This window comes from Vulpes vulpes, chromosome 4 (genome assembly GCF_048418805.1).
Source record: "Vulpes vulpes isolate BD-2025 chromosome 4, VulVul3, whole genome shotgun sequence".
In the NCBI taxonomy this organism is placed as follows: Eukaryota; Metazoa; Chordata; class Mammalia; order Carnivora; family Canidae; genus Vulpes; species Vulpes vulpes.
In genome coordinates, this window is record NC_132783.1 from 43,249,804 (window position 1) to 43,263,972 (window position 14,169).

The 14,169-nt window shown below is 38.1% G+C and overlaps 1 protein-coding gene across 5 annotated transcripts in view; it reads left to right on the plus strand.

Moving 5' to 3' along the window:
- Window positions 1–7,456: 7,456 nt before the first annotated feature.
- The window catches only part of EMCN (endomucin), a 132,588-nt gene continuing 125,875 nt past the window's right edge, over window positions 7,457–14,169 (plus strand). For 4 of the 5 annotated variants that reach the window (XM_072755575.1, XM_072755574.1, XM_072755573.1 and 1 more), the window contains exon 1: window positions 7,473–7,735. In XM_072755575.1, coding sequence (XP_072611676.1) covers window positions 7,666–7,735 — 70 coding nt within the window. In that variant the 5' untranslated portion in view covers window positions 7,473–7,665. Of the gene's footprint in view, window positions 7,736–14,169 lie in introns of all 5 variants that reach the window. The other variant, XM_072755572.1, reaches the window with a different exon arrangement.

Genomic DNA, 14,169 nt, shown 5'->3' on the forward strand with positions numbered 1-14,169 from the left:
TTAGGGTAACAGCAGACCTCTCCACAGACACCTGGCAGGCCAGAAAGGGCTGGCAGGATATATTCAGGGTCCTAAATGAGAAAAACATGCATCCAAGAATACTTTATCCAGCAAGGCTCTCATTCAGAATGGAGGGAGAGATAAAGAGCTTCCAAGACAGACAGGAACTGAGAATATGTGACCTCCAAACCAGCTCTGCAAGAAATTTTAAGGGGGACTCTCAAAATTCCCCTTTAAGAAGAAGACCAATGGAACAATACACAAAAACAGCGACTGAATAGATATCATGATAACACTAGACTCATATCTTTCAATAGTAACTCTGAACATGAACGGGCTTAATGACCCCATCAGAAGGCTCAGGGTGTCAGACTGGATAAAAAAGCAGGACCCATCTATTTGCTGTCTACAAGAGACTCATTTTAGAGGTAAGGACACCTACAGCCTGAAAATAAAAGGTTGGAGAACCGTTTACCATTCAAATGGTCCTCAAAAGAAAGCAGGGGTAGCCATCCTTATATCAGATAAACTAAAATTTACCACGAAGACTGTAGTGAGAGATGAAGAGGGACACTATATCATACTTAAAGGATCTATCCAACAAGAGGACTTAACAATCATCAATATATATGCCCTGAATGTGGGAGCTGCCAAATATATCAATTAATAAACAAAATTAAGACGTACTTAGATAATAATACACTTATACTTGGTGACTTCAATCTAGCGCTTCTACACTCAATAGGTATTCTAAACACATCTCCAAAGAAATGAGAGCTTTAAATGATACGCTGGATCAGATGGATTTCACAGATATCTACAGAACTTTACATCCAAACACAACTGAATACACATTCTTCTCAAGTGCACATGGAACTTTCTCCAGAATAGACCACATACTGGGTCACAAATCAGGTCTTAACCAATACCAAAAGATTGGGATCAACCCTTGCATATTCTCAGACCATAATGCCTTGAAATTAGAACTAAATCACAACAAGAAGTTTGGAAGGACTTCAAACACGTGGAGTTTAAGGACCATCTTGCTAAAAGATGAAAGGGTCAACCAGGAAATTAAGGAAGAATTAAAAAGATTCATGGAAACTAATGAGAATGAAGATACAACCGTTGAAAATCTTTGGGATACAGCAAAAGCAGTCCTGAGGGGGAAATACATCGCAATACAAGCATCCATCCAAAAACCGGAAAGAACTCAAATACAAAAGCTAACCTTACACCTAAAGGAGCTAGAGAAAAAACAGCAAAGAGATCCTACACCCAGCAGAAGAAGAGAGTTAATAAAGATTAGAGCAGAACTCAACGAAATTGAGACCAGAAGAACTATGGAACAGATCAACAAAACCAGGAGTTGGTTCTTTGAAAGAATTAATAAGAGAGATAAACCATTAGCCAACCTTATTAAAAAGAAGAGAGACAAGACTCAAACTAATAAAATCATGAATGAGAAAGGAGAGATCACTACCAACAACAAGGAAATACAAACAATTTTAAAAACATATGAACAGCTATATGCCAATAAATTAGGCAATCTAGAAGAAATGGACGCATTCCTGGAAAGCCACAAACTACCAAAACTGGAACAGGAAGAAATAGAAAACCTGAACAGGCCAATAACCAGGGAGGAAATTGAAGCAGTCATCAAAAACCTTCCAAGACACAAAAGTCCAGGGCCAGATGGCTTCCCAGGGGAATTCTATCAAACGCTTAAAGAAGAAACCATACCTATACTACTAAAGCTGTTTGGAAAGATAGAAAGAGATGGAGAACTTCCAAATTCGTTCTATGAGGCCAGCATCACCTTAATTCCAAAACCAGACAAAGACCCCACCAAAAAGGAGAATTACAGACCAATATCCCTGATGAACACTGATGCAAAAATTCTCAACAAGATACTAGCCAATAGGATCCAACAGTACATTAAGAAAATTATTCATCATGACCAAGTAGGATTTATTGTTGGGACACAAGGCTGGTTCAACACTTGTAAGATAATCAATGTGATTCATCATATGAGCAAGAGAAAAACCAAGAACCATATGATCCTCTCAATAGATGCAGAGAAAGCATTTGACAAAATACAGCATCCATTCCTGATCAAAACTCTTCAGAGTGTAGGGATAGAGGGAACATTCCTCAACATCTTAAAAGCCATCTACGAAAAGCCCACAGCAAAAATTATTATCAATGGGGAAGCACTGGGAGCCTTTCCCCTAAGATCAGGAACCAGACAGGGATGTCCACTCTCACCACTGCTATTCAACATAGTACTGGAAGTCCTCGCCTCAGCAATCAGACAACAAAAAGACATAAAAGGCATTCGAATTGGCAAAGAAGAAGTCAAACTCTCCCTCTTCTCCGATGACATGATACTCTACATAGAAAACCCAAAAGCCTCCACCCCAAGATTGCTAGAACTCATACAGCAATTCGGCAGTGTGGCAGGATACAAAATCAATGCCCAGAAGTCAGTGGCATTTCTATACACTAACAATGAGACTGAAGAAAGAGAAATTAAGGAGTCAATCCCATTTACAATTGCACCCAAAAGCATAAGATACCTAGGAATAAACCTAACCAAAGAGGTAAAGGATCTATACCCTAAAAACTATAGAACACTTCTGAAAGAAATTGAGGAAGACACAAAGAGATGGAAAAATATTCCATGCTCATGGATTGGCAGAATTAATATTGTGAAAATGTCAATGTTACCCAGGGCAATTTACACGTTTAATGCAATCCCTATCAAAATACCATGGACTTTCTTCAGACAGTTAGATCAAATTATTTTAAGATTTGTGTGGAATCAGAAAAGACCCTGAAGAGCCAGGGGAATTTTAAAAAAGAAAACCATAGCTGGGGACATCACAATGCCAGATTTCAGGTTGTACTACAAAGCTGTGGTCATCAAGACAGTGTGGTACTGGCACAAAAACAGACACATAGATCAATGGAACAGAGAATCCAGAAGTGGACCCTCAACTTTATGGTCAACTAATATTTGATAAAGGAGGAAAGACTATCCATTGGAAGAAAGACAGTCTCTTCAATAAATGGTGCTGGGAAAATTAGACATCCACATGCAGAAGAATGAAACTAGACCCCTGTCTTTCAAGACAGGCAGGAACTGAAAGAATATGTGACCAATATCTTTGTTTACACAAAGATAAACTCAAAATGGATGAAAGATCTAAATGTGAGACAAGACTTCATCAAAATCCTAGAGGAGAACACAGGCAACACCCTTTTTGAACTCGGCCACAGTAACTTCTTGCAAGATACATCCATGAAGGCAAAAGAAACAAAAGCAAAAATGAAATATTAGGACCTCATCAAGATTAGAAGCTTTTGCACAGCAAAGGATACAGTCAACAAAACTCAAAGACAACCTACAGAATGGGAGAAGATATTTGCAAATGACGTATCAGATAAAGGGCTAGTTTCCAAGATCTATAAAGAACTTATTAAACTCAACAGCAAAGAAACAAACAATCCAATCATGAAATGGGCAAAAGACATGAAGAGAAATCTCACAGAGGAAGACCTAGACATGGCCAACACACACATGAGAAAATGCTCTGCATCACTTGCCATCAGGGAAATACAAATAAAACCATAATGAGATAGCACCTCACACCAGTGAGAATGGGGAAAATTAACAAGGCAGGAAACCACAAATGTTGGAGAGGATGCGGAGAAAAGGGAACCCTCTTGCACTGTTGGTGGGAATGTGAACTGGTGCAGCCACTCTGGAAAACTGTGTGGAGGTTCCTCAAAGAGTTAAAAATAGACCTGCCCTGCGACCCAGCAATTGCACTGTTGGGGATTTAACCCAAAGATACAGAAGCAATGAAACGCCGGGACACCTGCACCCCAATGTTTATAGCAGCAGTGTCCACAATAGCCAAACTGTGGAAGGAGCCTCGGTGTCCATCGAAAGATGAATGGATAAAGAAGATGTGGTCTATGTATACAATGGAATATTACTCAGCCATTAGAAATGACAAATACCCGCCTTTTGCTTCAACATGGATGGAACTGGAGGGTATTATGCTGAGAGAAATAAGTCAATCGGAGAAGGACAAACATTATATGGTCCCATTCATTTGGGGAATATAAATAATAGTGAAAGGGAATAGAAGGGAAGGGAGAAGAAATGGGTAGGAAATATCAGAAAGGGAGACAGAACATGAAGACTCCTAACTCTGGGAAACGAACTAGGGGTGTTAGAAGGGGAGGAGGGCGGGGGTTGGGGGTGAATGGGTGACGGGCACTGAGCGGGGCACTTGATGGGATGAGCACTGGTTGTTTTTCTGTATGTTGGCAAATTGAACACCAATAAAAAATAAATTTATTATTAAAAAAATAAAATAAAATAACTTCTCAACAAAACTGACCCATCATAACGGTCATTATTATGACCCATAATAATATTACTCTTATTTTCCTTTTTTTCCCTAAGCATTTAAGAATGATTTTCTTAGGGTACCTGGGTGGCTCAGTCAGTTGAGTGTCCTACTCTTGATTTCAACTCCGGTCATGATCTCAGGATTGTGAGATCAAGCCCCAAGTTAGTTCCATGCTCTGTGTAGAGTTTGCTTAAGATTTTCTCTCTCTGGGATCCCTGGGTGGCTCAGTGGTTTAGTGCCTGCCTTCAGCCCAGGGTGTGATCCTGGAGTCCGGGGATTGAGTCCCACATCGGGCTCCCTGCATGGAGCCTGCTTCTCCCTCTGCCTGTGTCTGCCTCACTCACTCTCTCTCTCTCTCTCTCTCTGTGTGTCTCTCATGAATAAATAAATAAAATCTTAAAAAAAAAAAAGATTCTCTCTCTCTCTCTCCCTCTGCCCCTCCCCTGGCTCAATCATGCTCTCTCTCTAAGACTCTGTTAAAAACTTTTTTCTTTTTTTTTTCTTATCTTTTTCAAGTTTTCATTTAAATTCCAGTTAGTTAACATATAGTGCAATATAAGTTTCAGGTGTACAACTTAGCGATTCAACACTTACTTAGCACACAGTGTTTATCAAAACAAGTGCCCTTCTTTAACCCGATCACTAATTTAACTCATTTTCCCACCCATTGCTCCTCTGGTAACCATCAGTTTGTTCTCTATAATTAAGTCTTTTCCTGGGTTTTCTTCTCTTTTGTCCCTCTATGATAATTTGTTGTTTCTTACATTCCACATATGAGTGAAACGGTATTTGTCTTTCTTTGACTGACTTATTTTATTTCAGTTAGCATTATTTTCTGTAGGTCCATCCATGTCATTGCAAATGCCAAGAGTTCATTCTTTTATATGGCTGAGTAATAGTCCATTGTATATGTATACCACCTTTTCTTTATCCATTCCTCAGTTGATGGACATTTGGGCTCTTTCCATACTTTGGCTATTTTTGATAATGCTGCTATAAACATTAGGTCACATGTATTCCTTCAAATTAGTATTTTTGTATCTTTTGGGTAAATCCCTAACAGGGTAATTGCTGAGTAGTTCTATTTTTAACTTTTTGAGGAAGGAACCTCCATACTGTTAAGAATGAATTTTCTTAGTTTATGTTTGAGTTTGAGTTTTTTCATCTACAGGTCCTATCTTTTAAATAGACATAATATTCTATTATCAAGCATTCTCAAACTAAGTATCTAGTCCTTTTTATGGAAATGCATAGCAGTTAGGGCTGAGAAATCAAAAGGCTCTTGGAACCAGCATAGTAACAAGCATAGTCAACATCAGTGGTGACACCGTGTGCTGAAAACACCACAGTTAGAGCAGAGCAAGGAGCAGGAAGTGAGGCAATGCGAGTGTTCAACTGTGAATTCATGGCCACACCTCAATTTATTTCTGGGAAGTGCATGTGACAACTATTCACATACATTACTATCTTTATACTATTCGGGATATGCCAAATAAAGTATCAAGTCCAAGAGCGGTCTGTTTTAGAAAATTAATTAGAAGAGAGGGTAAAATTCAGTCTTGTTTATGAACAAAATATAAACTTGGAGTCTCTTCTGAGACTTGGTATAATTTAAGAAGAAACAAGCTAGTGTTTAGGATATTTTGATCAGTTGATTTGCTCTAACCACTTTTGTAATGAGTTCTCAGCACAGTGCAGCAGTGAAATCTCTGTCTTCACTATCACCAGGTAAAAGTATACTTTCGGAATAGTTTTTCATGGGGAAGCAGATGGATCTATATTGATCCACTGACACTCGTTTGTCCATGAGGCTTCATGCTCTAAAGTTATATAAAAGGATCATTGGCTGATATTAGATGTGTAGACTGTGGCTAAGGAAAAGTGTTAAGTTACTTGGCACACATGAGAATTGTGGCTGTGCTCTTGCCATGTCTTAATCAATTGCTACTAACATCAAAAAGACCTCGAATATACCCAAGGTCTTTCCTGGTTGGCATTCTGGTCTGAAGAATTTGTCTCTCTCAACCTCACTGATTTGGGAGACCATTCTACCCCAGTGCTATTTCAATCATATTTCTTAGAGAAGAGTATCCTGAGGGTGAGGTGAGGGGTTTGTTAGAGGCTTCCCTTGCTATCTTAAAGTAGAGAATTCCTATGAAAACTTTCCCAAGTGGAAATGGCATAAATTGAAGAAGCAGTTATTAATTTATATGGAGAAATTTTTGAGCATTCCCAATCCGCCCTAAAAAAATAATCTTTCTTAGTTTTTTCTCCTATCTTAGGATATATCTTGCTAATGGATGCACACGATAAATGGAAATAAAGCTCAGAAGTTCCCAAGATACAGTTCAAAGCTGCGGTGACCTGATGCTGAAGTGCTGAGTGTTGTTCCAGGCTAAGAGCTCTGCAGGGCCACTCTGGCCCCTCAGGGTTCATGCTGCCTTGTAACAGCTCACTGTAACACAAACACTGAACACTAGTTTCCAAAAGCAGAGGATACTTGTATATTTTTCTTTATTCTTCATCAAATTCCACCAATAAAAGCCAGGAATGAGCAGTAAGTGATCATATCCTTGCTTAAGTCTATTAGAAATATCCTGAAAAACCTCCCGGGACATCCCTAAGAAGTCCTCTTTTTTTTTTTTTAACTCAAGAGAAGAGCAGAACCCATGTAATATGGTTTTTGCACTAGTGTCCAGAAGATGGTCTTTGCTAATCTGGCTTTTAGGTTGGAAAGAAAGAAAAAAAGTTGATTTCTTGTGGATTTTGCTCTAAACTTTAACCCTCAGGCAATTAAAGCCTCTTTATCCAAAGTGAGTCTCTGGTTAATAAGGCCCCTTTTATAACCAGTCCGAAACACACTTTCAAAACAAAAGTTAGAAAGTTGTATGAACCATTTTCAAGAAAGATCTGTTTCTGTTTAGAATCGCCCTGACCTTTTTGTTGAAGAAGAACAAAATAATGTAGTAACAAAAACACAAGTGGCTGCCAAAGGAAGAGAAAAAAAAGTTCCTGTAAGAGGCTGAAACAATAAATCTCCTCTCTGCTGAACTCCCAAAGGGAGTGTGTGTATTTCCTCCCGTTCTTTATCAGAGCCCCCGAAATAAGTGGGAATGGGTAGTGGCTGTTCACATTCAGCACACCTTTTCCATTTGCTAATAAGGCCTTGCCAGGCTGGAAGGGAGTTGTCTCTGCCTGACTCTGGAGAGAAAAGCCACTGAGACGATCCACGGGCACCATGAAATCCCTTCAAGTGACCATCCTTTGTCTTCTTCTGTCCAGTCTTTGTAGCGGTAAAAAAGACGCAGGTATCATTTTCTCTTATTCCTCTGATGGTGTGGATCAGAAATCACTAGTAGGGGACTCTTAGCCTCAGTTTACCTTCAGGGAGCTTCCCCTGAAACTTAGATTCAGCAATTCATTGGCTGAATCAAATGTGTGAGTGTTGATTGGGGGAGTGCGTGGAAAAGGCTCAACAAAAGGGATGTTTGTTTTTACTGAAAGGAAAATGTTTGCTGGTAATGTGGACCTGCGGGATATTTGAGGGCACCATAAAGGTACTCAGAATACATGATAGCATTTTTTTGAGAGTAAAAATCTGGGGATGAAATGATACTTAAAAATGTACTCTTCTTTCTCAAAAATGTTCTCCTCTCAGGCTTTTAAGTCTAGAAATAACAAGAATGTCAAGTATGGGTGAAAGGCTGTAATCAGAAATACTGCATTGCAGATGCTGGCCTATATTTTTCCCAACTATCTCTTGGCTCTGATAAATTGAGAGGTTGGATCAAGCTGCCTGGGGAAGTGAATATTACTGTCGACGGTGTAGGATGGGTAAAGAGGAGAGTCATTTGATTAAAGTTAATAACATTTACTCCAGAAATAAGCACATGTCTACACATATACACACATTTCAGAAATTTATAGACATAAAAATCCTACCCACTGACTGCAGTTTCAGAAACTCAGATATATAAGAACCACTATAAGCCCTGACGATATTAATGACCAGTTGCAGGAGATTATTACATCTGACTGTTTGCCCTTTCTGAGGGATTCCCCATAAGCAATTAAATTTAACAAATATTTATTAGGATCCTACTATGTACTCATCAGTGCAAAGAATATATAAATGATAAAGACATTGTCCTTACCAACAGTGTAAACATACTGTTGGGAGAAATAAATATGTAATACTAATATAAGACAGATTTAATAAGTGCGAAAACCAAAGTATAAACTATCATAAAAGGACACAGTTGGGAAATATTGATTCTGAAAGCTCTGGAAAACAATCAGTTCTAATTTTATTTTGCTTGTTCTCTTTTCAAAAGTTTGCTCCCTACAAAAATTCTAATTTAGAATGATAATGTAGGAAAAATTATGCACACCTCTTCAGAGATATTTATCATTAATTTCCCAAAATACATAAATAAATTTAGGGCAAAATCCCAAACACTTCAAAACATATATGATTGTTTATCTGGAGTTAAGTTGCATCAGGTATCAAGGCCAGAAATCTAACTTAAAAGAGTTACCAAGCATCTGATTTTAAAAAAAATAAAGAGTATTTATGAGGGGCCACAGAAATCAGTGTGTAAGCTTATAAGTAACTCTTTGGTATGCAGGGGAAATCTTGGTGCCATGGAAAACACTTCCATAAACAGATGTCAGATCAATATAAATTTGAAAGTCTGGGGACAGCCCGGGTGGCTCAGCGGTTTAGCACCGCCTTCATCCTGGGACCTGATCCTGGAGTCCAGGGATCGAGTCCCACATCGGGCTCCCTGCATGGAGTCTGCATCTCTCTGTCTGTGTCTCTGCCTCTCTCTCTCTCTCTCTCTCTCTCTCTCTCATGAATAAATAAATACAATCTTTAAAAAAAAAAAAAAAGAAAGAAAGTCTGGGTTAGGCTGCTCACCACTCCAGGTCTGTAAGCACCATCGAGTACACTATTTTCCTGACATTGTTAAACATTGAATGGATTACGAGTCTTTCTGAAAGCAAAATGAAATAGGATCAATAGAATCAGCCTGCAAAACCTCGCTGTAAGGAAAGACGGCAAAGCGGAGGACGACGCAGAGCTGACCTGGCAGGTTTTCCTATTATGATCAAATGAGGAAAATACCAACTTTTTTACCTCACTGGTAATGAGCCCAACCTGCTAATGGTATCTTCTTTCTAATGAACTATTAGCCCAAGTAAGATAATTTTTCATTTGAGCAGAGATAATGACTACATAATAACTATCTCCTTCAACCTCTGCCAACAGCTCTATTTGTTAACTTAAGGAAAGAGTCTGTAAAACTACTTCATTTGTCTTAGAAAAGGAAGCTCTAGCTCAAGAGCATAAATTGACCATCTGAGTGGTGCCTAGAAGGAACTGGAAGAGATTTTCCATCCAGGTGTATGATTTTGTTGCACCTGGCTCTGCCTGTCTTATGTTTCCCTTCCCAGCTATGGTGCAGGAAATGAAGCATTTCCTAAGCTAATTTATTAAGTTCTTTCCCTAACCCTCTGTACCGGAAACACATTGATTTCAAAGCTTTGTACATTCCCCAAACTTAGAATGCTTACCATATTTCATCAGTAGAGTTGATTATTAGGAATGAGGAAGGAGGCATTTGATATGCCTTAAATTCACAAGTTGTCAAGAAGATCCATGCTTCTTTGCATAGTAATTTATTCCTAAATAATGATCTTTTAGAGAAATTGACTACTTTTCTTTTTCCTTCTGACATTTTTTGTCAGTCTCAGATTTAAATAAATACAATGTAGTCCTTTGTGCTCATTGTGAAAATCAAGTGAATCTTTCTACATAGCAGCCAGTGACTTTCTATTACTTGGTTGACGGTATAATATTTTACAACCTCCAATTTGGAAAGCTGTTCTGTTGAAATACGTATGGGAGGTTCCTGAAAAAGAACTGCCATTCTTTCCCAAGGTTTTTAAAATTTTATTTAAACCTGAACAGCCCCTTCCTGTGGCTTTTAAACCCCTTTTGCTTTTAAGCTTAAATTGATGAGCTTTTGAGTGTCAGGACTGAGAGAAGTTAAATGAAGAGGGATTCCAAGAGAAAGGAGGCCCAGGAAACAATGTACTCTTCAAGTGCCATTTACTTTTTGAATATTACCTTAATTTAGGAAAGACTAAAATGTTTTAGGCATTTGCAGACAGGAACAAACATCATTTTATTGGTATCTGGAGAATTGAATTGCTTGGAGAAATTCATTTGTCAGTGATTGAACATTCGGTTTCATGAGGGAAAAATGGATTGAATAGACTGTAAAACAGATAATATGCTAAATGCTATAGATTTGTAGAGATCAGTAAGACTCCACCATGGCCCTTAAAATGGGGGAGAGAAGCCCAGTCAAGTAATTATAAGTATGATTATATTGTAGGTCTTAAAAGGTAAATAATGGTACAGAGCTTAGTTTGGGGTGTGGGGCATCAGAAAGGGCTTCGTATCAAAGTGGAAATTATTATAAACTTTGACATTTGAAAGACAGAAGGTTCCAGATCGATGAAATTTCTCGAGAACATGAAAACATCAGTATATTCTAGTTTACACCTGTAAGGAGGTCACAGATTGGACACAGGTAAGTTGTGGAAAATAAGGTTGGAAATAGAGCCTCAAGATATGTCGACTACCAGAGTGAGAGATGTCAAGTAGTTAAGAGTCCATAGTTACAAATGAATAGTGAATTAATTTAGAGTCTCTGAATGTGTTTGACTGTGGGAGTTATATGATTGGGCTATCAATTGGGAAGATTAAACTGTCAGCAGGATATAAGTTAGACTATTGCAATCAGGAGAGACAAAAGTTAAAGAAAATAGCACAAATGTCATTTCAAGTATGAAAGTCTGTCAATACAATGAAAAGAATGATCTGGGGAAGAGCTTAAAGGAAGTAGAAAGTTTGAGATTTGACATTTTCTTGACTGGCAATGAGGGAGAAAGTCACTGAGATGTACAGAGAGAATTATCTGAATATTAGGAGCAGGGAAATGGTTTGGGAGCAGGAGAAGGGAAGGATAGATGGAGGCAGTTTAAGGAGAAAAATGATATATTTGATTTTGGACATGGTGAGTTCGAAATCCTAATAAGATATTTAAATAGAGATGTTCAGGATAAATTAATATCCCTGGGTAGTTGGAATGCCCCTGATTAATATCCCTGGGTAGTTGGAATGCCCCTGAGGGGTTGAGTGTTCTTTACTCTTGAAAACCCCAGAAGTTCTTAGTTCTGCTTATTGTAAGATTAATAACATAGAAAAACAATTTAATTTTCACCTAGATGCTCATATTTCTAACTCTCTTATGGCACTTTTTAAAAAAATTCTATCCTAATGATTGGTAGGCGTATCTTATTTCCTCTGCCAGACTCTAAGTACCTTGAAAGTAGAGGCCATATATAGATATATTACCATATGTAGTTTGTTTGTCCAGTAGCAGTTCTAAGCATATAATAAGGACATAGCTGAATGAACACATAAATGCATACTACAATTGCCTTCTTTTATTTTTTTTCATTTTTAATTTCTTCCAATGACACTCACCAGTTTACTGCCTTGTCCTTATGAAAAGATTATGGACATGATGTCTGACTCATAGCATATAACACGGACACAAGTGGATTACTTTGATCCCTGGCTATGGAAATGGGCACCAAATATAAGGGGAAATGTGCTTCTTATCAAAGGTAAGCCAATTCCCAAAGTCTAGCCAGGAGAGAAGGTAATAGGGAGAGATGGATAACCTAGTACCAGGTGACAGTAATTTACAACAAATCTGGAGAAAATGCTCTGTCTATAATCCTTGGGGGGAAGGATACCTAAAGAGAGTTGGCTCTACTTTTTCATTTGGGGTATAAAATACTTTATGTAATACCTTCTTTTTTTTAATATTTTATTTATTTATTCATGAGAGACAGAGAGAGAGAGAGAAGCAGGCTCCATGCAGGAAGCCTGATGTGGGACTTGATCCTTGCACTCCAGGATCATGCCCTGGGCGGAAGCCAGGCGCTAAACCTCTGAGCCACCCAGGGATCCCTTATGTAATACCTTCCTATAGTTAGAAATATTCAAAGAGAAACCTTATTCTCAACCTTATTCTCAATTGCTTAAAATTATAAAATGGCTTTCCTAAAAAGGAAAGTTTAAGAAAGTTAAGTAAATACCACATATCATTAATTCATGTGTTATTTTAGATAGCATTGCTTTAGAGCAGGTCATTTCACTTATTACTTCTGTTTAGTTTCGCCACTATCAGAAAAATTTTACCTAAAATGAGTGATTATAGGAAGAATGAACCTATATGCAAACAAATCCAATGGGAAAGTATTTAGTCCCCAAACCATTTGTTTAATGTTTTTTTTTTTTTTTCCAGGACTCATTTTTTAAGAGTCTCTACTTAAAAGTAGAAAAGATCATTCTAGAATTCCTGTTTTCAAGAGATTCATAACAGTTGTCACCAGTTAAGTTCTCTGCTGATTTTATCTTGCTAATTGTAATTATTCAGATAATTGAGGGGAAAAAATGATGCACATGTGAGGATTTCAGAACGCTTTTATTTTACTGGATCATTGCCAGTCCTTTCCTTTTCATTGATGAAGGTACATTTCAAGCTCCAGGTGAATACTTTAACTTGTGAATAATTATCTGATTCAAGCAACTTCCATGCCATTTTTTTAGTCATCACTTTCCAACTTCCTCTTCATCTTTGAAAACAATTTGAGATGCACATTTCTAAACACTGAATGTCAAAGCAGGAATGTACTCTAAGAGACATTCAATTCCTGTTGCTAAGTGCCTCCTTTCCTGTTGCTGAATTCCTGTGGGTCATTAAAGCTCTATCAGGGTAGGATAATAATGCCTGTTGGGTGTTAAAAGAAACTCTTTTAGTTAGCAAACAAGATCCTTTTTGTACTATTGCAGACACAACATCAGCGTCAATGGGAAAAACATTAGTGATGCCAATCACATCCAGAAAGGCCAGTACACGTAGTTCCCAAATTTGGGACAAGTATAAGAAAAAAATCGTTTTTAAAAAATGAAAAGAAAAGAAAAATAGTTTTCTAAACTTAAATGGAAGTTTTGTGCCTTGTAGAAATATCAGCAGAGATAATCATAACTAGTCTTTAAATAGAAGCAGCCATTGTGTGAGTATTAGACATCAGTCTGTCTTTCCCTGTGTGCTCTCTGGCTGTGTTTACTCCAGCCATTGCTATGGCAACCTGCTACACAGTGTAGTGTAGCCTGACAGCACCTTACCTCATGTGAATATTTACCTTTTGCTTTCCTGTCTGCTGTTATGCTAATACCAAGGCATGCGTCACCTGCAAAACCCCCACTGGCACTACTGTATGTCTGCCCTGGATGTTCAGGAACAGTAGCCCTCTGTGAGATAGTTCTTGCTGAAAGGGGGAATGGAGCCAGTGAATGAATGCTCTCCTCTTCTATTCCTGCTCCATTTCACTGCTGTAGTCCTCTATTCCTTCCCCTGACTTCACTTTCCTTTACTGACTGTCCTCACACAAGCCTTTGTCTCAGGCTCTGCTTTCTGGGGATATCCGGGACTTAATATTTTTGTTGACGGGAACATTTTGGTTTGCATGGTAGTGTATATCGAGATATAGACTTGTTATAGTTTCTCCAATACTTCAATTACTATTCACCATCTTTCTTCCTCTTCACTTAAAAAACAAACAAAAAGCTTTGTCAATCTTTTGATGACTATGG